General features: G+C 63.5%; 3 protein-coding genes and 1 pseudogene across 3 annotated transcripts, besides 1 other annotated feature; all 4 read left to right on the forward strand.

Moving 5' to 3' along the window:
• The first annotated feature begins 809 nt into the window (after positions 1-809).
• On the forward strand, positions 810-3701 carry LMXM_16_1010 (annotated as a pseudogene).
• Positions 810-3701: a sequence feature.
• Positions 3702-5923: 2222 nt separating this feature from the next.
• LMXM_16_1015 (conserved hypothetical protein) lies at positions 5924-8713 on the forward strand (the record flags this gene model as incomplete). Its single annotated transcript, XM_003873739.1, has 1 exon — positions 5924-8713. The coding sequence occupies one exon, from the start codon at positions 5924-5926 to the stop codon at positions 8711-8713; it is 2790 nt and encodes a 929-aa protein (XP_003873788.1).
• Positions 8714-14820: 6107 nt separating this feature from the next.
• LMXM_16_1020 (conserved hypothetical protein) lies at positions 14821-17673 on the forward strand (the record flags this gene model as incomplete). Its single annotated transcript, XM_003873740.1, has 1 exon — positions 14821-17673. The coding sequence occupies one exon, from the start codon at positions 14821-14823 to the stop codon at positions 17671-17673; it is 2853 nt and encodes a 950-aa protein (XP_003873789.1).
• Positions 17674-21416: 3743 nt separating this feature from the next.
• Positions 21417-24473, forward strand: LMXM_16_1050 (conserved hypothetical protein; the record flags this gene model as incomplete). The annotated part of the gene is made up of 1 exon (XM_003873741.1): positions 21417-24473. The coding sequence occupies one exon, from the start codon at positions 21417-21419 to the stop codon at positions 24471-24473; it is 3057 nt and encodes a 1018-aa protein (XP_003873790.1).
• Between the last annotated feature and the right edge of the window lie 608 nt (positions 24474-25081).

Consider the following 25081-nt stretch of genomic DNA (forward strand, 5'->3'; position numbering starts at 1 on the left):
CGCCGTGTGAGCGAGGTGTACGGAACTGATGCGCGTACACTAACAGCCAAATACACGGCCGCTGTAAGGATTCGTACTTCGGTAGGAACTGGTGTACGTGGGAGCGACAGGCCGTGCTCATGTTCGTACAGCCCTTGGTGCGGCCCTCGTGTACGGTGTTCTTCGATGCCGCGCTTGCATACGCGTGATAGCCGCGGCGACGGCGATGGCAGTTTTACCAACTCGTCTTCGTCGGACGCGCCGGGTACCCCTTTGTCCCCTCAACCCCCTCTCCTCTGCCCCCACCCTGCCTTCGCGCGTGTGCGCGCACTGATCACACGCACAGAACGAACGCTCGAATACGTGACGCACTGAGAAAGGTAAAAGACGCTTCCCACTAGCGGTCTTGGCGGCTTGCAAGCAAGGCATTCATTTGGCTCCCAAGTCGCAGAGGGCGGCACCGACACAGCGTACACTACGCACCACACAACGGCAGGTCCTCACGGGGACGGAGTGGGCAACACGACAGGCAAGAAGCGAGAGGGGGGCAACGGAGGTATCACACCACATGCCACTGTCACGGAAGCGCTTGTAACTCGTCACGTGCGCCATTTTTTTTTCGTTTTCTTGGTGCACGTCTGTGCATAGTCTAAGCGAGCCTCGCCCAACTGCTTCGTCGCGGCTTCGCAGCTCTCATCGTTCGGTGTCTCTTGTAACCACGTGCGTGCTGCTCACTGCTTCCAGCATCGCAGCTGTGTGTGTGTGCGCGCGTGCGTACGTGCAGCTCTCCTCGCTTTGTTGTGGATTTCTTTCCTTATCCTGTGCATAACATGCTTCAAAGCAGCAGCAGCGGCGGAATGCGTAAGCTGCCCGGCAAGCACAACTCCCCCGTTGCCGTGCCGGTTCCTGGGGGTCTGACGCGTGTGGAGAGCGCGCGTCATGGCAAGCGTCGCGCATCACGTGTGTTCTACGTTGGTTGCCTTACGGCCCTTTCCTTGATGCTCGTCTGCGCGTGTCTGTGCTTCTCGGCCGTCTCAGAAGGCTTTGAGGACTCGGGACCACTGGCTGTTGCCGATAAGCCGGCTGCCCAGGACAACTTTATCGCGAAGTGGATGAAGGAGATTGCGGCTCGCAGAGAGAAGAAATGGACGACGAGCCCGCTGGCCGAGGCGCCTTGGACGGTGGAGACAGGGAGGCTAACGACAACGAGCACCACTGTCACCCCCACTGCGGCGCCGTCCTCTCCGCCTTTTATGGTGACACCAGCAGTCCCCACGAGTGATAAAGGCACACCAACGACTTCATACCCAGACATCCAGACACACAAGCCCGAAGCGCCGCCACTCCAGACAGAATTCCCTGACGACACGACCTTCACAACGACGACAGCGGTAGATCTGCGCACTGTGAGGCCGGACATGTACAAGTTAGATGGCGTGCCGAAAACGGACAACGGTGAGTGCGCCCCGGAGGAGCCGCACCTACTGCCTGGGCTGCAGATCCAGCGGCGCACCTTCACGCCGGCGGAGTTGCTTGAGCGCTTCGGCGACGCGGACATCATCTACAGCTTCGTGAACGGCAGCGAGGTGAACCATGAGTATCGAAAGCAGATGCACCTGGTTTGCATGCAGGCCATACTCGACGCCGAGAGCAACGCCTTTCACGCCTCCGTGCTCACTCCTGTCTCCGCTTACCACAATGATACCTCGAAGTGCCTGCCGAACTTCCTTTGGAGTCACATCAATTCTGGAAAGACCGTCTCCGAGTTTCTTCGTGCTGTCGACGATGCTGCCCGCCGCGGTGTCGACAACCGTGATCGCGAGACGGACGAGCTGCGGCACAGCCTGCGCAGCGTGGAGCAGCACGTGCAGTGGCACCGCGGCCGCGTGGTGATGGTGTCGCCCGGGCACCACCCGACGTGGGTGGACGGCGCGAAGAACTTCCTTGCTGGGGTGTGCGGGGGTGCGCGCGTGCAGGCGCTGCGGTCGCGCGGGACGCACCTGCGCGTGACGACTGTGCACCAGGACGCCGTGATGCCGTACGGGATGCGGCTGACGGTGGACTCGCACGTGATCGAGCAGCACCTGTGGCGCGTGCGCAACGTGACGGCCGTGCACGTGTACATGAACGACGACTACTTTGTGAACCGCGACGTTGCGATCACGGACCTGTTCAACGAGTACGGCGGCACGATTGTGCGGACGGAGAGGAGCGTCATTGCGGCCGGCGCTGTCGCAGATAGCGGCGCGTCCTGGGCAAAGGGCGTGCTGCACACGCAGCAGTTCAACACGCAAGAGCTGGACGTTCTGCACGAGGACTACCTGCCGGAGGCCCTCGTCAGCATGTGGGACACTCTGAAGCGCGTGAACAGGAGCGCTGGTGGCGCTGCCTCGACTTCTGTTTCCGTACCACCCCTCGACGAGGCGGTCGATGTCGCGCATCAATACGCGCCGGACCCGCTGCCCAACAGGTCGCTGATACCGCGCCGCCTGCGCCGATACGCGACCCACGCGCCGTTCGTGTACTGCACGAACATGTTCCGCTTCTTCGAGACCCGGTACGAGCGCGAGTTTGCGGCGACAGCGCTTCGCCACCGCAGTCGCAAGGCGCGCGACCTGTTCATCCCGTTCATGTACAACGCCTTCATCATGGCGCGGCCGTGGCAGGCGTCGCCGAGGTTCCTGCCGTACCTGCTGGAGCTGCACCGGAGCCGGCGACAGGCGCGGACGGACGCGATGCCGCCGACGCAGATCGTGCTGGACAACGTCGACGGCTGCGGCCCCGCATCGCTTCGCGGCGCAGCTTTATGGCCTCTAACTGCGTCTACGGTAAGTTTCTGATACGACTTAACTGCGAACGAGGCGGTGGTGGAGCGCGTGCGGCAGGTGAACCCACTGTACTTCAACATCAACGCCGGGTTCAGCAGCGCGAGGGCTGCGGACCAGCTGCGCGGCTTCCTGCACGGCAAGTTTCCGACTCCGGTGTACCTGGAGGTGGGCGATGCCCCGCCCCCCGGCGAGGGCGGCGTAGACGGCGCGGGGGCGGCCGCGGGTGGTGTGGACGCGGCGCTGCGGAGGCTGTTTGGCGACCTGATGGCGCTGCCGGTGGTGGGTGTTGTGTCGTACGAGGAGGGCGTGTGCCCGCTTGTGCGGAGCCTTGCGCTTGCGTTCGCGGGGCACCACCGTGGCGGCGTGCGCGTGAGCGTGGAGCGGCACGGCGGCGCGACGCTGCGTGAGGCGCGCGCTGCGCTTGGGCACCGCGTGGTGAGCGCGATGCCTGCGCCTGCGTGCGCGTACACGGAGCAGGTGAGCGTGGACTCCGCGGGACGGGGTGAGAGCGTTGCCGAGATTGCCCGCCGCGCGATGGGTGAAATGCGGGGCGGCGTGGAGCTGCCGTCGACGTGCGGCGGGGGCGGCGCTGGGCTGCGCGTGCGCGGGTTCGTGGTGGACGCGCGGACGCGTGGCGCGCCCGTGCGGAGCGCTGCTGCGCTGCGGGACGCGCTTGCGGTGCCTGCGCAGACGCTGTCGCTGGAGGACTTCCGCGCGGTTGCTGTTGGGCCGTCGGCGGCCGACGTGGTGCTGGTTGTGTCGCGCGAGGACGCGGAGGCGAAGGCGGTGCACTGGGTGAATGGTGCGTCGGAGAGTGACCTGCTTGTGACGTACCCGCTGCCTGTGGAGGCGTACGAGGACATGGCCGCGGAGGTGCGGTGGTCGGTGGCGTAGAGCGATATATGCAGGTGCTGTGGCGAGGTGCGGGGCTGTGGTGGCGGACTGACACATATTCGGTGCGCGCGGCGGCTGTGGCGTGCTCTGCGGTGTGCTGGGGACGGGAGGCGGTGCTGCGCAGCGGTGCGCCTCTCTCCCTTCGGCAGCGCCTGCCTGCCGCCTGCAGCGCTGTCCATAGGTGGTCAGCCTCGCTCTCTCGCTCTCTCGCTCTCTCGCTCTCTCTCTGTGTGTGTGTGCTTGCGCCCCTTCTGTCCTTTGTCTGGCTCGCTCAGCGCTGGTGCTTGACAATGATGGTGGGCGGTGCGGTGTCGCTGGTCCTCCTCCGCCGCTGAACCGGCATGCGTGCCTTCGTGGCCGTGTTTCTTCTCTTCTCCGGGCCCTCTACGGCACAGACTCGATGGAGAAGGGAGGCGGGCGGTGACGCGGAGTCGTTGCGCCCGAGGTGGGCGTGTGCGGGTCGGCGATGTATGTGTGTCTGTTGCCTGTCGCTGGTGGCATATGTTCTCGTAGTCGTCTCATCATTCTCCTTCTCAGTGCCGTTTTTATCTTTTCTGCTTTGTTTCGGGGTACGCCCTGATCGGCGCCCGCTCCGGCGCGCGTGCGTGTGCGGTGCCCTCCCTCGACGTGCTCGACAGTGCTGTGCTGGGGTGAAGAGGGCGGACGGGGGTGGAGGGGGATCGCAGGATGCTGAGGTCAGCTACGGGGGGGGGCGAGACCGGCTGCAGGTGCCGGGTGGTGATGTCGTTGCGTGGGGACGTGCACGCGCAGCACAAAGACTACCGCCCTCTTCGGCCCTGCCCCTCCTCACCGCTGCCGTTGTGCCTCCGCGCCCCCCTCCCTCCCCTCCGTGACGTGGCTTCCTCTCGCTGGTGCCGCTTGCGAGGTGGCCGCATGGAATCCCCGCGCGGCGTCTCCGCCCTCCTCATCGGCACGTGCGTTGATGGTCGTTTCCTTTTATGTTTTCTGTTTCTTCTCATTGATGCTGAGGGACGGGGGGGGGAGTGGGGAGGGCGCCGCAGTGCGCGGTATCTCACACACTCACACACACACACACACACGGACCAGCACCCCACTCCTCCACCCCACTCGGACACGCCTCCATCTCTCCGCCACGAACGCCCAGCCGAAAAGAAAAAAAAACGTTGGCCGGTGTGTAGCGGACCGAATGCGGCGGTACCGTCGTCCCATCTATTCTTTTGCTCTCTATTCATATATATATACATATACATATATATTTGTGTGTGTGCGTGTGTGCGTTTGTGTGTGGGAAACATCGCTGAGAGGCACACAAGGTCGACTTGCCGCTCGTGGCGGTCCGTATGTATGCATGTGTGTGCACAGCTCTGTCTGTCTGTGTGTGCCTGTTGCCTCTTTCGCTGTCGTGGTGTTGGTGTGTGGAAGGGGGGAGAGGTGTGGGGCAGGCGCAGCATGATGCTGGCCCAGAAACACGGGCTAAGGAGGCTTAGTAAGCCCAACTAGCAGGTTCGGCACGACAGCCCCGAAAACCGAAAGCAGGACAGCAGAGTTCTTGTACTTTGTGGTTTGGCGTGTGTTGTCGCTGCACTCCGTCTCCTCCGCCTCTGCACGGGTCGATGGCGAAAGTGTCCTCCCCATCCCTTCCACGTCGTTGATACGATGCTGAATGCCGTCGTGCATGGTCGCTTAGGATGTACAGCGCTAACACACGCAGCGGGGGGTGTCGGCGCGAGATGCTTCTGGAAGCGGAGCGTGGGCTTCTGCCAGCGACGGGGTGCCGCCTTGTAAAGTCCCCCTTTTCTTTTTCTGTGCTCTCTTCGACTTCTTCCTCCTGCTACTCACGTGAGACAGCAGCATCACCACGAGGCAGCCCACGCCCACCGACCCACCCACTCGCTTCCGCACGCACACAGAGAGAGCGAGGGGACGAGAGACGCATTGACCCGAGAATCAGAAACTTCAGGGACCGCCGTCAACGCGTGCCATCTCCATCACGGCGTGGAGCGAGACATACCGAGGAGCGAAGCCGCCTTTTCCCTTCCTTCCTCCCTCCCTCTGTGGGCGTGTGTGCCTGCCAGCGTGGTGGGGCCCAACACACATACCAGACAGAAGACAATTGAGGGTGTCAAGGATGGCCGCAGCCGTTATCCAATGAAGGACACGCAGATACACATATATACACATATATATGAGCTAAAGGAGTACACCCCCCTCCCCCTCCTTCACCCCCAGCGCGTCCAGTGATGATGCAGGAGCAGCAGCATCCACGTTCTCGAGGCACTCGCGGCACCTCAGAGGATGTGTATGTGAGCTCGGGCGTCAGTCGGGCTCAACATGGGTCCCGTGCGCTACTACGCAGGCGCCTCGGGGCAGGGAAGCGTTCTCGCCCCATCGCGGGTGTTCTTCTGGCGCTCCTTTTCCTCCTCTGCCTCCTCGCCTACCGCCTGAGAAGTGGGACATCAGCGGAGGATCTGTCAGCGCATGGCAATGCCATCAATGAGCTAGGGCGTCCCAACTCCGCCAGAGTCACTGAACCGTCTCCCACAGCGACAGATCCTGCCGTTCTCACCTCCGCGGAAGCGCCGTTCCTATCTCCGACTCCCACCGACACACCCGCTCGCTCTCAGGTGACGCCAACGACGACGAACACAATCTCTGCTCCACCTGCCCCATCTCCCGCAACGGAGTACATCAACATCCTGGACTCGCAGGATCGGCGAACAGCGCGGCCAGAGCCGGTTTTCGAAGACGTCGCGAGGCAGTACGAGGAGGGCGAGTACGTCCCGGAGGAGCCGCACCTACTGCCTGGGCTGCAGATCCAGCGGCGCACCTTCACGCCGGCGGAGCTGCTTGAGCGCTTCGGCGACGCGGACATCATCTACAGCTTCGTGAACGGCAGCGAGGCGAACCATCAGTATCGGAAGGCAATGCGGATGTGGTGCTTATCAAAACTACGGAGCCTGGAGAACACGACGTACTGGGAGGGCGGTCGCCTCCCTGCTGCGTTGCAGAGCATGATGGCGAGCAACACGCCGACGTGTCTGCCGCCCTACCTGAAAAATGCGTACGTCAACATTCACTCGACCCACGACTTGGTCGCCACGGTGATGGGTCACGCGCGGCCGGGCCTTGACGATCGCGAGACGGACGAGCTGCGGCACAGCCTGCGCAGCGTGGAGCAGCACGTGCAGTGGCACCGCGGCCGCGTGGTGATGGTGTCGCCCGGGCACCACCCGACGTGGGTGGACGGCGCGAAGAACTTCCTTGCTGGGGTGTGCGGGGGTGCGCGCGTGCAGGCGCTGCGGTCGCGCGGGACGCACCTGCGCGTGACGACTGTGCACCAGGACGCCGTGATGCCGTACGGGATGCGGCTGACGGTGGACTCGCACGTGATCGAGCAGCACCTGTGGCGCGTGCGCAACGTGACGGCCGTGCACGTGTACATGAACGACGACTACTTTGTGAACCGCGACGTTGCGATCACGGACCTGTTCAACGAGTACGGCGGCACGATTGTGCGGACGGAGAGGGGCATCCTGCGGAAGGGAGTTCTGGGACCGCCTTCCGACGGCACCTGGTCAGAGGGTGTGCGCAACACACACTTGTTCAACATCATGGAGCTGGACCTGCACCACGAGGACTACCTGCCGGAGGCCCTCGAGCGGCAGTGGTCTGCTGAGCGGGTGCAGCGCGGGGCCTCTGGCGTGGGCGACCCGGTGCCGCCGATAGCGCTGAATGACATGGTCGACGCTGCGTACGCGCACGTTCCCGCGCCACTGCCGCCGACTGCACTGCCGCGCCGCCATCGCCGCTATGCGACCCACGCGCCGTTCGTGTACTGCACGAACATGCACCGGTTCCTGCAGACGCGGTATGCGGCGGAGCTTGCCTACAACTCCCTGCACCACCGAAGCCGCAGCGCCCGCGACCTGTTTGTGCCCTTCCTCTACAACGCCTTCATCATGGCGCGGCCGTGGCAGGCGTCGCCGAGGTTCCTGCCGTACCTGCTGGAGCTGCACCGGAGCCGGCGACAGGCGCGGACGGACGCGATGCCGCCGACGCAGATCGTGCTGGACAACGTCGACGGCTGCGGCCCCGCATCGCTTCGCGGCGGCTTTATGGCCTCGGAGTGCGTGTTTGCGAAGTTTGTAGATAACACGACTTTGAACGAGGCGGTGGTGGAGCGCGTGCGGCAGGTGAACCCGCTGTACTTCAACATCAACGCCGGGTTCAGCAGCGCGAGGGCTGCGGACCAGCTGCGCGGCTTCCTGCACGGCAAGTTTCCGACTCCGGTGTACCTGGAGGTGGGCGATGCCCCGCCCCCCGGCGAGGGCGGCGTAGACGGCGCGGGGGCGGCCGCGGGTGGTGTGGACGCGGCGCTGCGGAGGCTGTTTGGCGACCTGATGGCGCTGCCGGTGGTGGGTGTTGTGTCGTACGAGGAGGGCGTGTGCCCGCTTGTGCGGAGCCTTGCGCTTGCGTTCGCGGGGCACCACCGTGGCGGCGTGCGCGTGAGCGTGGAGCGGCACGGCGGCGCGACGCTGCGTGAGGCGCGCGCTGCGCTTGGGCACCGCGTGGTGAGCGCGATGCCTGCGCCTGCGTGCGCGTACACGGAGCAGGTGAGCGTGGACTCCGCGGGACGGGGTGAGAGCGTTGCCGAGATTGCCCGCCGCGCGATGGGTGAAATGCGGGGCGGCGTGGAGCTGCCGTCGACGTGCGGCGGGGGCGGCGCTGGGCTGCGCGTGCGCGGGTTCGTGGTGGACGCGCGGACGCGTGGCGCGCCCGTGCGGAGCGCTGCTGCGCTGCGGGACGCGCTTGCGGTGCCTGCGCAGACGCTGTCGCTGGAGGACTTCCGCGCGGTTGCTGTTGGGCCGTCGGCGGCCGACGTGGTGCTGGTTGTGTCGCGCGAGGACGCGGAGGCGAAGGCGGTGCACTGGGTGAATGGTGCGTCGGAGAGTGACCTGCTTGTGACGTACCCGCTGCCTGTGGAGGCGTACGAGGACATGGCCGCGGAGGTGCGGTGGTCGGTGGCGTAGAGCGATATATGCAGGTGCTGTGGCGAGGTGCGGGGCTGTGGTGGCGGACTGACACATATTCGGTGCGCGCGGCGGCTGTGGCGTGCTGGGCGGTGTGCTGGGGACGGGAAGCGGTGCTGCGCAGCGGTGCGCCTCTCTCCCTTCGGCAGCGCCTGCCTGCCGCCTGCAGCGCTGTCCATAGGTGGTCAGCCTCGCTCTCTCGCTCTCTCTCTGTGTGTGTGTGCTTGCGCCCCTTCTGTCCTTTGTCTGGCTCGCTCAGCGCTGGTGCTTGACAATGATGGTGGGCGGTGCGGTGTCGCTGGTCCTCCTCCGCCGCTGAACCGGCATGCGTGCCTTCGTGGCCGTGTTTCTTCTCTTCTCCGGGCCCTCTACGGCACAGACTCGATGGAGAAGGGAGGCGGGCGGTGACGCGGAGTCGTTGCGCCCGAGGTGGGCGTGTGCGGGTCGGCGATGTATGTGTGTCTGTTGCCTGTCGCTGGTGGCATATGTTCTCGTAGTCGTCTCATCATTCTCCTTCTCAGTGCCGTTTTTATCTTTTCTGCTTTGTTTCGGGGTACGCCCTGATCGGCGCCCGCTCCGGCGCGCGTGCGTGTGCGGTGCCCTCCCTCGACGTGCTCGACAGTGCTGTGCTGGGGTGAAGAGGGCGGACGGGGGTGGAGGGGGATCGCAGGATGCTGAGGTCAGCTACGGGGGGGGGGCGAGACCGGCTGCAGGTGCCGGGTGGTGATGTCGTTGCGTGGGGACGTGCACGCGCAGCACAAAGACTACCGCCCTCTTCGGCCCTGCCCCTCCTCACCGCTGCCGTTGTGCCTCCGCGCCCCCCTCCCTCCCCTCCGTGACGTGGCTTCCTCTCGCTGGTGCCGCTTGCGAGGTGGCCGCATGGAATCCCCGCGCGGCGTCTCCGCCCTCCTCATCGGCACGTGCGTTGATGGTCGTTTCCTTTTATGTTTTCTGTTTCTTCTCATTGATGCTGAGGGACGGGGGGGGAGTGGGGAGGGCGCCGCAGTGCGCGGTATCTCACACACTCACACACACACACACCCCGCCCCACCCTTGTCCACTCTGTGTGTGTGTGTGTGGGAGGAAGCCGTGCAAGCACCCCCGCCGCTCCCGCCCCTGTGTCCCCTGCCAAATGCTGCAACTAGTGGTGGTGGGTGGCAGGACCCAGGCACCCAGGGCGTGGCGAGGTCAGAGCGATGTATTCCGGCTGATGGTGGCGGCCAGGCCCTGGATGGCGCTGCGTCGGAGCGACCTGCGGCCGTGCACACGCCTCTGCCATCCGCATCATGCGGGGGTGTCGAGGTAACTCGAGTGTATGCCACCCCCGGCCCTGACTGCCCTGCTGGTGGGGGGAGCCTGAGGCGCATGGAGTGGGGTAGAGCTGGATGCAGGGGCGGTGCTGCGGTGGCTGAGTCGGCGCACTGCTGTACCGCGCGTGTCTGGCGGCTGCCTCGCACCGGGTGGCGGTGGCCACTGCGAAGGCAGCTGGACCAGGCCAGACACAGTAAAAGCGGTGTGGCTGTCGCTGTGGACTCGCTCTCTCTCCTCAGGGCACTCGGGAGGGACTCTATGGGAGCGGTGGCTGGCATTCTGCGACGTATCTGGGCACACAATCCGACGCTGCTGTCCCGTCGCGTGCGCCTCTGCTTTCCCTATGCTTTTGGCCGCGATGAGGTGGAACACGGCGGCGAAGCTGACAAGCTTGCAGAGTCTGCAGAGGAGGCGACGCCCACCGCACGGATTACGGACCCGGTCACCGGCCTCAGGCGCCAGGCCGACATCCCCCGCAGCCGCGATGCGCTATGGGCTACGCTGCGATACAGGCACCGTGGCTACAATTGTCCCACACCGGAGAACAAGGCTGCTGGGCTCGCGAGGCGACGGGAGACCGTGCTCGCCCAGCTCCGCGCGGGCGCCTGTCCGTGCTTTGGATTCGTGCCGCGGCAGGTGGCTGGGGGTGACAGCATGGGGTGCAGACAGTGTGCTGCCCGCTAAGCCGCTGGAACGGTGGTGCCTCTGCCCGCCACCCCCTCACCACATATATTCGTCCTCTCTGAGGACATCCAACCTGGGGTTGTGCCCGATATGCCACGCGAGATTCGTGGATCGCTCGAGGCTGGAGGCACGCATCGCTCCGCGCATTGAGGTGATGACGGCATCTCACTTGTGCTGAACGGGCGTCGCCTGTCTGGTGTCTGTGGCTGCCTTCCTGCTCCCCTCTTCAGGTCGACAGGGTGTGGGCTCTTTGTGAGCGGCCCCATGTTGATGCACGGACCCCTTCCGCTTGACACACCGTCTCCTGGGAGAGGCGTGTGGGCTGTGGGGGTGATAGTGGAATGGCCCCTTGCTGCCACAGGCTCATAGCGGCATCCCACCTGCCGCGGCGCATGTGGGCAACCCATCCAGAAACGTCCCCCAGGCAATATCGTCTTCCTGGAGCCGGTCCCAGGATCCAATGGTGCGAGCGCTGTGCGCACGCGCTGACCGGCACAGAGCTGACATAGTGTATCACATCGACCGAAAGCGTTCAGAGGGCGGTAGACCAACAGTAATGGCCAGAAAAGGCGCGAAGAGATCGCATACCGATCGGCCCCACAGCGCATGTGTGCGAAGAGCATGTGGAGACAGTGCGCCAGCATGGTCGCGGCGATAATGCGTCAAGTGACATGTCGGAGTGGGTAGATGCGAGGGTGGCGCTGAGGGACTATCCGTGTGGGATAGCGAAAGCAGGTCACCGGTAGCACTTAACTACACACTCGCACGCACATACTCTCTTCCCGTCTTTCCGGCTCCTGTGGTGCGTTGAACTGCCCCTTGGCCTCTCTTGGTCGCTTCTCTCATCCTCCGATATCGCGACGACGTCGACTTCTCTATCTATTCCCTTAGCGCGTGAGCACGCATACACACGCGATGCCTTTCTTGTGCACAGTCATTCTTCTTTTCGTTTTCCGCGACGATGGTGGAGGCGTCCCTCGTGGACGCACATGAATTCGGCGATGCACTGCCGTAGTCAGGGACATGTGTATCTGTGTACTACATGGGGCAGACATATCTGAGTGCATGCGCGGGCGTCTGCTCGTGGTGAGACCAAGGAGGGGGAGAGGCTTTCACTGAGGCGCTCTACTTATGCGTCTTTGATGGACCTCAGCCCTCTGTCTTCCTCTATATAGATGTTCTCCTGTCTCAGCTCTCACTTTGACTTTACCTTCTGCACACGCGCGTGTGTAGGTGTGCGCGTGCTCGATGCGCTCTCTCTTGATGTGTGTGGGTGCCAACACCCCGGCTTCTTCACCTTCGGCATCTCTCAACTCCCCTGCGTCGCTTATCTGACCCTGTGAGCACATATACATTCATACATACATATACCCATATATACATATATACATAGAATATATGTATGTATATATGTGTATGCGTGCATCTTTATATGCGTCTGCGCACCATACGCTTAGACCGCCTCACTTGCTCCCTTGCCGTGGCGTTGTGTCCTCCCCCCCTTTTCTCCGCATGGTGTGTCGCAGAGTTCGGTGTGGCGGACTAGAGCAATTTTTTTTTGCCGTTGTAAACCCTCTCGTAAGCACACAGGATGTGCTTGACGGTCACACGTGGGTGTTGAAGCAGCTCCCTCATTGACCCGCGTATTATCGAGCTGGAAACGGAAGGGAGGGGGGGGAGTGGGGGGGGGGGAGCTTGCGCCTGCTTCATGCAGGGTGAGGTTTCCATGCGCTGACTCGATTTCAGCGCCCCTGCGCACCTCACAGGTATAGATATCACCGCCCCGCTCGACTTGGTACTGCCCGGCGACGAAGGCGCAGGTGGTGCGGTTGCCTCGAGGGGTGTCTCTGCGCGACGCAGCCTCCTCCGTCGAATGCGTCTTCGTTTTCCCGCGAGGCGGAGGGGCGTCGGCAGGAGTTTAATCGCCTGCCTTGTCGCCCTGGCCGTGGTGCTTCTCACGCTGTGGGTCATTGTGTGGGCTGCGCTCATTTTGAGCAATGCCCATTTCCGAGAAGGGCGGTACCTCCCGCACGCCAATCATCTCTACCAGAAGGCGAAAGAGGAGGCGTTCCTGAAGGCGCTCATGGCCGAGGCGGGACGGCGGCGACGTGGGCAGCGGCAAGGCTTAGCGTGACGGTGCGCACCAGTGACACGAATAATGAAAGAAGGAATGGGAAGGGTTGCGGTGTGTGTGTGTGTGTGCGTGTATGCGTGGGTCAAGGTGGGGGCGAGTGGCGGTGAGGCAGCGGCGTTGGTGCGTCATGATATGATGCCCCCATTCGTAGGGGAAAGGGCCGCGATTCCATGGGAATGCTGTTTCGAACACGCGGCAGAGGCGCTGAGGAGGGGAGGAATTAAAACCTGCAGCTGGCAATGTTGGCCCTCTCCACACCCCTCATGCCCCACCCCCTTCCTCCGCGGCACTGCCGCGCGGTCTGCTGTCTTCCCGCTCAGCGTGAGCGCCGACTGTTGTGGGTGTCATGGCGGCTGTCCGGCGGGAGCACACAGAACAGTGGACGCCCACCTGACAGGCGCACAACACGCCACGAGGACGATGGCTTTACTGTGCTGTTACGGTCTCCCCCCTCTCTCTCCTGGGCCCGAGGCTGCAGGGCTCGCGCTGTTTTTCCCGGCTGCCCTTATCTCTGCTGTTGACCCGCTCCGCCACACCCCCGCCCGGCTCGCGTTTGCGGCGGGTCCTCGAGGCACTCTGTGCGTTTTTTTCTTGGGCTACAAGAGATATCATGTATGCCGACCACGCCAAACCTCCACGGGATACCTCCACAGCCGCTCTTTGTGGGGCGACGCCCCCACACCCAAACTTCGGGCAGACGCGGGTGGATGCCGCTGGCCTGCTTCTGGTGCCGGAGTGTCTCTTCCCAGCCCCGCCTACCGTTGCACTCGCTCCTCTTCCCTTTGCCCTTTCACGTTGTGCGCTGTGGGATGTCTCTGAACAACAGCCTCCCCCCTCCCTTTGTGTGTGTCTCTTGCGGCTGCTGGCGGAGAAAGATAAGGAGTTTCCCCGTGTGACGCCTTACTCGGGTGTTGAATGCAAGGTGATGCGAGGCAAGCAGACGGGACGGGCAGGTGGGGTGGGTACGCGAGGAGGTGCGTGCGCTGTTCTGGTCATCTTGGCGTACAGCAGGCTAGGTAGCCTGGCTTTGTGTCTGTGTACGTGAGTGCCTGATATACACAGCTCTCTCGTTTTCCTTTTCTCTCCCCGTGTGCGTGCGCGCACCTTTCCTGTGGACGACGTCATGCAGCCGAGTGTACTCAAAAAAAACGTGCAGTGGGATGCATCCATGTCGTGGGCGTGATCGCCACTGCTCCCATACCCAGCGGAGAGACACGCTTATGTTTGCATGTTCGTACACACCCCGTTGGGTGCCGTATATCCCCCACACCCTGGCGCTCTCCCCCGATCTCGATCATGCTCCTCCCTTCCGTACCGCGTCCTGCTCGCGACGATAGCGTATACGGTACGCACACACAGATCTGTCCGCACACCGCCATTCTCTCGCGTGGGCGGCACGCCGCCACTACCCATTCTTCGCGAGAGATGCTCTTCACTGGTGGGGCGCTGTCTCGCCCTCTTCGACCCTTCCTGCGCGCTGAAGCGAAGACGAACATCAAGGGACAGAGGGAGAGGAGAAAGGACACCTGACTTGGGGCCCTCCGTATGGCGTCGCCGTCACCCGCATTGCTCAGTGTGTCTCACCCCTCTCTCTCGTGTCGGACGTCGCGCTATGGACGTCAGCGCCGCTTAGCCGTAGCTTGGCTGCTGCGTACCCTTCTTCCCTCTCGACCGTCCCACCCCTAGCTATTCCGCACTGCGTCCAAAAGCTTAAAGAAGGCACACACACACACACACGGGAAAAACGCGCTGGAGCACGTGTGTGTGTGCGTTGGGGAGTGGGACACTCGTCGGGGCAGGTCACACACGAGGAGGGGTGAATGCGAGGCAGCGTACCCACGCATCCTTCACTTTTCCCCATGTCTTGTGCCCCCTGCTTCGCTGTGCTTTGGTAACCCGCTGCGCTTAACGGCCTGCACACACACACACACACACACACACGTGTACATGTGAAGCATACGTAAATACATACAAGTCCATGCATCATCATGAGCGAAGCCGCGGCACCAAGGCTGGTGTTGCGGCAGAGACGGCATCCATTTCAGATGTTCCTGCCAAGATGGGGCACGGCAGCATGTTTGCGCGAGAACGGCACGAGCGTCGCCGCGGGAAACGACGACTGATCCTCCCGTGTGTATTTCTTGTTGGTCTCGTACTGGGTTGGATGCTCCACAACATGATTCGTGCCACGATCGCTGTGTCCTCCGGCGCTGAGGGAGCAGTGGTGGCGCTGCCGAAGCGTGAGGGGGTTAGTCCGACCAGGATGCCACGGGCCACCACACCGCCACTGCCTTCCGCTAAGGTCAAGCTTCCCTCCAACAACCCGAAAGCGAAGAAGCCAGCGAAGAAAGCATTTCGTGTGCGAAAGCTGGGTCCGCGAGTGCGTGGCGTTGTCTCCAGCAACTACAGTGAGGAGGGCAGGTACGCCCCGGAGAAGCCGGATCTACTGCCTGGGCTGCAGATCCAGCGGCGCCCCTTCACCCCAGCGGAGTTGCTTGAACGCTTCGGCGACGCGGACATCATCTACAGCTTCGTGAACGGCAGCGAGGCGAACCATCAGTATCGGAAGATCGTCCGCAATGCGTGCATAACGGCCCTTCTAAAGGCCGAGAATGCCTCGTATGTGTCGCTCCATCGTGACCTCCGTGCAGGCACCTCAGCCAGCTCCCCAAGATACGTTTATTCGAACATATCGCCAGAGAAACCGGCAGGGGCGGCGATCGCCCAGAAAGGGGAGCTGCTGTCTGGGCTGCGGGGTACTCCTACCTCTCATCCACCCAAAACTACCAGCACGACCGCGCTGACACCCTTTTCACATCTGTCGTGCATACCCTCGCTGCTACGACCCGTCTTGGCACGGCCTAAAACCTATGCCGAGCTTGTGCAGCGCGTGAAAGCTGCTGCCCGCCGCGGTGTCAGCGTCCGCGATCGTGAGACGGACGAGCTGCGGCACAGCCTGCGCAGCGTGGAGCAGCACGTGCAGTGGCACCGCGGCCGCGTGGTGATGGTGTCGCCCGGGCACCACCCGACGTGGGTGGACGGCGCGAAGAACTTCCTTGCTGGGGTGTGCGGGGGTGCGCGCGTGCAGGCGCTGCGGTCGCGCGGGACGCACCTGCGCGTGACGACTGTGCACCAGGACGCCGTGATGCCGTACGGGATGCGGCTGACGGCGGACTCGCACGTGATCGAGCAGCACCTGTGGCGCGTGCGCAACGTGACGGCCGTGCACGTGTACATGAACGACGACTACTTTGTGAACCGCGACGTTGCGATCACGGACCTGTTCAACGAGTACGGCGGCACGATTGTGCGGACGGAGAGGAGCGTCATTGCGGCCGGCGCTGTCGCAGATAGCGGCGCGTCCTGGGCAAAGGGCGTGCTGCACACGCAGCAGTTCAACACGCAAGAGCTGGACGTTCTGCACGAGGACTACCTGCCGGAGGCCCTCGTCAGCATGTGGGACACTCTGAAGCGCGTGAACAGGAGCGCTGGTGGCGCTGCCTCGACTTCTGTTTCCGTACCACCCCTCGACGAGGCGGTCGATGTCGCGCATCAATACGCGCCGGACCCGCTGCCCAACAGGTCGCTGATACCGCGCCGCCTGCGCCGATACGCGACCCACGCGCCGTTCGTGTACTGCACGAACATGTTCCGCTTCTTCGAGACCCGGTACGAGCGCGAGTTTGCGGCGACAGCGCTTCGCCACCGCAGTCGCAAGGCGCGCGACCTGTTCATCCCGTTCATGTACAACGCCTTCATCATGGCGCGGCCGTGGCAGGCGTCGCCGAGGTTCCTGCCGTACCTGCTGGAGCTGCACCGGAGCCGGCGACAGGCGCGGACGGACGCGATGCCGCCGACGCAGATCGTGCTGGACAACGTCGACGGCTGCGGCCCCGCATCGCTTCGCGGCGGTAATGTGGCCTCTCAGTGCCTTTTCGCCAAGTTTATGGACAAGCTAAAGTACAATGAGTACGTGTTGCAACGGATTGCCAGGGTGAACCCACTGTACTTCAACATCAACGCCGGGTTCAGCAGCGCGAGGGCTGCGGACCAGCTGCGCGGCTTCCTGCACGGCAAGTTTCCGACTCCGGTGTACCTGGAGGTGGGCGATGCCCCGCCCCCCGGCGAGGGCGGCGTAGACGGCGCGGGGGCGGCCGCGGGTGGTGGGGACGCGGCGCTGCGGAGGCTGTTTGGCGACCTGATGGCGCTGCCGGTGGTGGGTGTTGTGTCGTACGAGGAGGGCGTGTGCCCGCTTGTGCGGAGCCTTGCGCTTGCGTTCGCGGGGCACCACCGTGGCGGCGTGCGCGTGAGCGTGGAGCGGCACGGCGGCGCGACGCTGCGTGAGGCGCGCGCTGCGCTTGGGCACCGCGTGGTGAGCGCGATGCCTGCGCCTGCGTGCGCGTACACGGAGCAGGTGAGCGTGGACTCCGCGGGACGGGGTGAGAGCGTTGCCGAGATTGCCCGCCGCGCGATGGGTGAAATGCGGGGCGGCGTGAAGCTGCCGTCGACGTGCGGCGGGGGCGGCGCTGGGCTGCGCGTGCGCGGGTTCGTGGTGGACGCGCGGACGCGTGGCGCGCCCGTGCGGAGCGCTGCTGCGCTGCGGGACGCGCTTGCGGTGCCTGCGCAGACGCTGTCGCTGGAGGACTTCCGCGCGGTTGCTGTTGGGCCGTCGGCGGCCGACGTGGTGCTGGTTGTGTCGCGCGAGGACGCGGAGGCGAAGGCGGTGCACTGGGTGAATGGTGCGTCGGAGAGTGACCTGCTTGTGACGTACCCGCTGCCTGTGGAGGCGTACGAGGACATGGGCGCGGAGGTGCGGTGGTCGGTGCCTTAGAGCGATCAATGTTGTGTGTGTGTAGCGTTAGTGATGCCTCTTGGAGACGGGGAGGCAGAGGCGTAGGTGAAGGATGGCAGGAGCAGGGTAATGCTGGTAGGGCCTGTGGCTGGAAGGGTGTTGCTGCTGTGTTTTCTTTTGGGTTTGGCTCACTCTTCACCTGTGCTGTGGTGGGGGGACGGTGGAAGTCGGCGAGGCGGTGGCTCTCGTTGTTTGTTACCTCGTGGTGTGTGAGATGGTGGCGTTGGGGGAAGGGGGAGGGGAGGTTGGGTGGATGGGGTGTTCTGCGAATGCACAGAAGGTGGAGGGGATATCGAAACGGGAGCGTGCCGGATACCGCTTGGATGCTGCTGCTGAGTGGCTTCCTGGGTGGTGGATGGGCTAGCCGTGTCGGTTCTCTGCTTCAACATGGCGGATTGCATTCTCTGCCTTTGACTCTGTGTGTGTGCGTGACTCTTTTAAGCTCCTGCCTGGTGATTTGAATATCGGATTGTGGGGCGGCGCTATTTGTAGGCGTCGTGTCTTGGTCGACGGCAGATGGTGCCGTTCGGTGATCCCAGGCGTCGTGCACGCCGCTCTCACTCTCTCCTTCCCCTCCCTCCCTCCTCTGCTCACGAGGAAGGAGAGTGGCTTCGCTGGCGGGGGTCTGTGATGCGCTTAGACCAGCTGCTCGTGTGCCCAGTGTGGTGAAGAAGTTTTTCACCGACAGTGACGTGGTGATGGGCAAAATCCCGCGACTACCGCACATGTGCCGTGTGCTAAGGGTGTCTATAGAAGGGGAGAGAGAGGGCCGTGTGCGGGTCGCTCTGTGCCTCTCTTCCCATCATTACTTTATTTGTGTTTCGGAGACGCTGATGATGCCGGCAGCCTCTCACCCCGGCATCAAGGTCTCGGCCGCACTCTTAGTGGGGAAGCTAAGCTTCTGCAGCCTGCCCTCGGGCATTCGTTGCGGACTCGTGGTGTCGACGGGAGAGGACTGGGTTGGTGCTGTGTGGAGGAGACTTGCGGTAAAGATAGTCTTTGCAATCCGTGACTGCGCATCATGGCGACGACTCCACAGATGGAAGAACAGGAAAACCAAGCGACGCATGACCCACAGGCAAGGTGCGCAGAGGTTCTCCAGAGGGCCCCTGACCCGATGCTGGCCAAGTGCCTCCTCCCTGAGCTCATCCGGCACGCGCCTGAGCCACACCTTGTTACCTGCATCACAGACGCCCACCGCTTCCGCCCCTCGAGCAGGGCCCTGAGCGCAGCGCGCATGGATCAAGGCATGCAGCCCACCCGAGTGTCCGTCTGGCGCCGACCGCGCCGCACGTAAGGGAAGAAGAAATAAGGCAGGCCGAGAGGACCCCGTACGACGCATGGCCCGATTCGACGGCTGGACGGTGCGTCCTCCACGACCAGGGTGTATCCGTGTTGCCACAGCGGTAGGCGATCTGTGGCTGTGTGTGCGTCTGTGTGCTGGCGTGCTTGTGGGAGAGTGGACTTGCTGAGGAGCGTATCGGCTTGCCCCCCTCTTCCCTTCCTTCTCTCGGACCCTCCGGCTCCACGTGGCTTGCCTGCCGCCGGTGCCGTCCCCTCCCCCCCCTCCCCTCCCCCCTTCTAAGGGACTGTGCCATATGTCAGTCCGAGGCTTGTGTGTTTTCTGTCTTCCCCGATATCGTGCGGCTGCCCTGATGGGGCCGCTCCAACCGCGCATCAGGGCAGCGGTGCTCTCTCTCTCTCTCTGCTTTATCTCTCTCTCTATATCTATGTTTTCTGTTCTGCACGTATAGACAGAGGTGCTGTGTTGTTCGACTCCTCGCTTCGTGGGCAGCGCCGCTTTGCCTCCTGCGCTCCTGTCACGGACAAAACACCTGCTGTGACGACGTGTGCAGCCCGACGGAGCAGAGCGATGCGGCCCTCGACGATTACGACGCACCTCTCTCCCGGCCTCGTGACGCCGGTTCTCCTCTCCGCTGTTTCGCTCACTTCGCTCGTCTCTTTTCCTTTACCGCCCCGCGTATAGCTGAACACCGGCGGGCAAAGCGCGCTGAGGAGAGGGCCCCCCCCCTCCTCCTCCCTCCTCCCTCCCGCGCCCTCAAGCCTCGACCCGTGCGCACGTACTTGCCAGGGCGTGTCTTTACTTTGATATGGATGCTTTACGTTCGCATCTGAAGCGCTAGGGGCATGGTTGCTTTGTCCTTTCGACGCTCCCGAGTGACGGGCGCCTTGGTCGGCTCCCCCCCTCCCCTCCCCTCCCCCCTCTGAGAGCACTCGCTCTGCGCACGCGTGCGTGCGTGTGCTGGTTCAGTCTCTTTCCTCTGTCTGCGCATGGCCGACTGCTTCTCTGTCGGCTTGAGCGTCTCTTGGCTTGCTCGGTGTCCGTTCAGCACGGCGTAGCAGAGGGGACGCCGTTATGATCGAATATTTTTGTGCGCGGGCGGAGTTTCGACGCGGGTTTGGCGTGCTGGTGCCGTTGCGATTCTCTCGCCATCCCTCTCTGCCTTTGCCTCGGCCACCGTTTCACCCATCTCCTTGACCCCACGAACGTGCGCCCACACAGTCTTTCGACTCCCCTCTCAGTTTGGTTTCTTGCTGGGTTTCGCACTGGTACGCGAGTGCCTTCCTCATCGCGTCTCCTGTTGCCACGACTTGCTCGCCGTCTTGGTCTGCCTTTCGGTGGTGTCTCTCCGAAAGCCTCACAGCGGGGCGTATGGCTGCTCCTGTGAAGCCCCGCCGTGCTCAGTGACAGCTCGTAGAGAAGACGGATTGAGTCGGAAGTGAACTGCGGCAGGATTCCGTCGCGTTGGGGAGGGCACTGCAATGAAAGGCAATGCGGGGCATGCTGTCGACCCCCTCAATCTTTTCTCGTTTGGCTGCACCTTCCCGCCACCTAGAATAGGTCGAACACCCCCCCTCCCGCGCGACCCGTCCGGTCGCCTCACCCTCGTAGAGGGGAGGGGATAGGCGTATTGGTGCGCGTTTTCTCTGATGATGCGCCCACAAGCCGCAAAGGCGGACGCTTCCGTGCGTGGGCGCGGCGTGCCATTCGATGATCGATGTGGTGCAAGTTGGTTGCTCGTGGGCCAGGGAACGGTATGGACAGCGTAGCACAAGTCAGAATATAGTTTTCTCTCTCTGCAGCCATCCGTTGCCCCCCCCCTCCATGGACCCTGGGCCTGGGCCCCTTGCAAGGGGGAGTGCGCGCCCGACCGCTCAAAGCTGTGTAGGGACCGTCATGCAGGAGGTTACGCAAAGGCGCGATGCGGTCGCAACGACCGCGTTGCGTCAGCAAGCGAATCGGCGGCTCACCACATCTTGTTGTTCTTCTCTGCCCCCATTCTCTTCTTCCACGGCTCACCACACAGCAGCGGAACGACTCGCTCTTCACGTGAATCTCTGCAGCCCGCACACTCCGCTGCCTCCCTTCTTAGTATTCTTTCCATCTGTTATGTGTCTCATCCTTTGCGTGCAGTCCCCCTCCCCCTCTCCCCCTCTCCCCCCCTCCGGGCCAAGTGCTGCTTCCCAAGGTTACGCGATCATTTTCTCTGGCGCCCCTGCCCGCCGTCTCACTTTGTACACCCCGCATTCTCATCTTTTTAACTATTGTGTTTTTCGTTTTTTTCGCCAGACGAGGCCCGCACGTATCCGGGGAAAGGGGTCAGTCTCTCTCTCCGCTCAGCTCAGCTCAGCTCCACACCGCCTCAGCCACTTCCCGTGCAGGTATTTCCGAGGCCCTGTCCCCCCCCCCTTCGCCCAGGATGATGTTCTGTCCAAAGAAGGATGTGAAGCGGTCGAGCTGCAGGGCGTACGTGTCACTGTATGTGCGCTGCGTGGTGCAGACGGGTAGACGGCTCGGGGCAGTGTGCGGCTCCGAGAAGGCAGGTGTGGGCTGCGCCCTCCTCGCTGTTATGTGCCTCGTGGGGCTTGGCTTGCTCCTTCTTGCGAGGCTGGTGCAGATGACTAGCGTCGTTCCCGAAGCCCTTCTCTCACTCAGCGCGTCGTCTCCGGCGCGGGGTCGCCGAGACAGAGACACCTCCGCAGTCGTCGACTTTTCGGTGCGCAGCGTTGCCTTCCGCGACATGAGCGAGGCAGACCAGCAGAGGGAGCGCGAGCTGCACGTACGTCACATTGAGGAGCGGCTCCGCGAGGCGAAGCGCCGGCCGAGGATTGATGCGACGTACGTCATTAAGGGCGAGACGGACCCGAACGCGTTTCGCTTGACGGGCGCCGCTGGTGACACAGAGGTGCGACCGGTGGACGCGGTTGTGGATGGCTATTCACTGGTGCGGCAGCCCGGCACCGCACCGCTGCCGCGCATGCACACCATGTGGCGCGTCCACTCCCCGGCGGAACTTTACGAGCGCTATGATGCGTTGGACGTCATCTACAGCTTCGTGAACGGCAGTGAGGCGAACCATGCTTACCGCAAGCAACTCCGCTCCAGCTGTGGGCTGCAGATTCTAGCGCTCGAGAAGCAGTACTTTCTCAATGGCCATACGTCCACGGCGTCGTCGTCTCCCCCCGAAGCGGGCCCAAGAGAGTTTCACCCGTTGCTGGCGCAGTTGGCTTCGGAGTGCCGTCTTTACCAGTCGCTTCTCCGCAAGCGCAACGGCGAGCTGCTGAAGCTCTTTGGCGGCAGCGCAAGCACGGTACGGGTCGACGAGCGTGATCGCGAGACGGACGAGCTGCGGCACAGCCTGCGCAGCGTGGAGCAGCACGTGCAGTGGCACCGCGGCCGCGTGGTGATGGTGTCGCCCGGGCACCACCCGACGTGGGTGGACGGCGCGAAGAACTTCCTTGCTGGGGTGTGCGGGGGTGCGCGCGTGCAGGCGCTGCGGTCGCGCGGGACGCACCTGCGCGTGACGACTGTGCACCAGGACGCCGTGATGCCGTACGGGATGCGGCTGACGGTGGACTCGCACGTGATCGAGCAGCACCTGTGGCGCGTGCGCAACGTGACGGCCGTGCACGTGTACATGAACGACGACTACTTTGTGAACCGCGACGTTGCGATCACGGACCTGTTCAACGAGTACGGCGGCACGATTGTGCGGACGGAAGGGTCAAGTGTGGCGGAGGGATGTAGAGGGGACACCTCCGCCTCGTGGAGCGAGGGAGTGGCGAACACGGAGCTTTTTAACATCTACCACCTGGAGCAGTTGCACGAGGACTACCTTCCTCGGCCGCTGCTGGACAGCTGGAGAAGGTTGCTGAAGCGGAGCGCAGATGGGACGCAGTCTGCCAGCCGCTGGCTGATGTCGTTCCTAAAATGGAAGCTAAGCGCGATGTTGACGCCAGCACGACGCCGCGGCGTTGGTTCGGCGGATGGCGGCGCCGATGATGCCGCTGCGCGGGCGGAATTCGAGCAAGAGGCTCGCTACATCCTCGGCTTCTCTGACCTGCTCAGTGCCGCCAACACGTCCTCGTACTGGGAGGCAGCCTTGTCAAGTCCAGTCACGCCAACGTCGCTGCCGTCGGGATGCCACAAAGGTGTCCAGAAGCACTACTACGCGACCCACGCGCCGTTCGTGTACTGCACGAACATGTTCCGGCACTGGTCTGTGCGGTTCCGTGACGAGTTTGCTGACCTCCAGCTGCATCATCGCGACCGCCGCGCCCGGGACCTGTTTGTGCCCTTCCTCTACAACGCCTTCATCATGGCGCGGCCGTGGCAGGCGTCGCCGAAGTTCCTGCCGTACCTCCTGGAGCTAAGGGAGGCGATGGAGGCTGCCGCGGCTGACGCGAAGGCCGCGCTGGGGCATAGGGAAAAGACGGAGACGGTGCCCTTCACGGATGGACTGTGGGCGGAGTTCCAGAAGGGCCTCGCGAAATATGTGCCGACGCTTTCCATCTTCCTTGACAACGACGACGGCTGCGCACCAGCCACACTGTACCGTAATCCGGCGGCTGAGGTGATGTACATGCGAGCCACAAATAACATCACGGAAAACAGGAGAGCCATGGATGACGTGGCGCGGCAGGACCCGGTGTACTTCAACATCAACGCCGGGTTCAGCAGTGTGGAGGCTGCGGACCAGCTGCGCGGCTTCCTGCACGGCAAGTTTCCGACTCCGGTGTACCTGGAGGTGGGCGATGCCCCGCCCCCCGGCGAGGGCGGCGTAGACGGCGCGGGGGCGGCCGGGGCTGGTGGGGGTGCGGCGCTGCGGAGGCTGTTTGGCGACCTGATGGCGCTGCCGGTGGTGGGTGTTGTGTCGTACGAGGAGGGCGTGTGCCCGCTTGTGCGGAGCCTTGCGCTTGCGTTCGCGGGGCACCACCGTGGCGGCGTGCGCGTGAGCGTGGAGCGGCACGGCGGCGCGACGCTGTGTGAGGCGCGCGCTGCGCTTGGGCACCGCGTGGTGAGCGCGATGCCTGCGCCTGCGTGCGCGTACACGGAGCAGGTGAGCGTGGACTCCGCGGGACGGGGTGAGAGCGTTGCCGAGATTGCCCGCCGCGCGATGGGTGAAATGCGGGGCGGCGTGGAGCTGCCGTCGACGTGCGGCGGGGGCGGCGCTGGGCTGCGCGTGCGCGGGTTCGTGGTGGACGCGCGGACGCGTGGCGCGCCCGTGCGGAGCGCTGCTGCGCTGCGGGACGCGCTTGCGGTGCCTGCGCAGACGCTGTCGCTGGAGGACTTCCGCGCGGTTGCTGTTGGGCCGTCGGCGGCCGACGTGGTGCTGGTTGTGTCGCGCGAGGACGCGGAGGCGAAGGCGGTGCACTGGGTGAATGGTGCGTCGGAGAGTGACCTGCTTGTGACGTACCCGCTGCCTGTGGAGGCGTACGAGGACATGGCCGCGGAGGTGCGGTGGTCGGTGCCGTAGAGGCGGGGAGGCGAATGCTGCAAATCGTGGGCAAATACGTGAGGTTCGCCGACAGGGATGTGCGCTTGCATGCGGTAGCCGCTCTCTGCGTACGATTGACGTCCGGCGTCGCAGCTGGAGAGGCAGGTCGTGGTTTCGGTTTTCGTGGTTGCACCTCTCTTATCCAGAGACTTACGCGTGCGCTTCTGGATCGTCGAGGTGGCGAAACCGAGGCAAGCTAGGGGTGGGTGCAGGAGTATAGCAGACACGCACCGAAAAGGCGTGTGTCTTGCCGCAGCGGCGACGGGTGGTGGTGTGGCGGTGGTGGCGCGGCTTTCTTGTTTTTCTTGCATCTCTGCCACTCGGCACATTGTGCGCCGGTGGGCCTGTCTGTGTCTTCTCGTCTGCTCGCCTTCCTTGAGATGATGTAGACGGGTGTGGGCTGGGTGGTGATAGTCATAGTGGTCGACACCAGGTGCGTGCGCAAGTCGAGGCGCATCCTCTCTTCTGGCATCGCTCTCCTTTCTTGTGTAGCGTAGCGACTGTATCTTACGCTGCTCAGTGTGGCACGTGGCACTGCTTGCCCCTCCCCCTCCCCGCTTCATCCCCTTCATCGCCGACAACCCAGC

The sequence above is a fragment of the Leishmania mexicana genome, chromosome 16, assembly GCF_000234665.1.
Source record: "Leishmania mexicana MHOM/GT/2001/U1103 complete genome, chromosome 16".
Lineage (NCBI taxonomy): Eukaryota > Euglenozoa > Kinetoplastea > Trypanosomatida > Trypanosomatidae > Leishmania > Leishmania mexicana.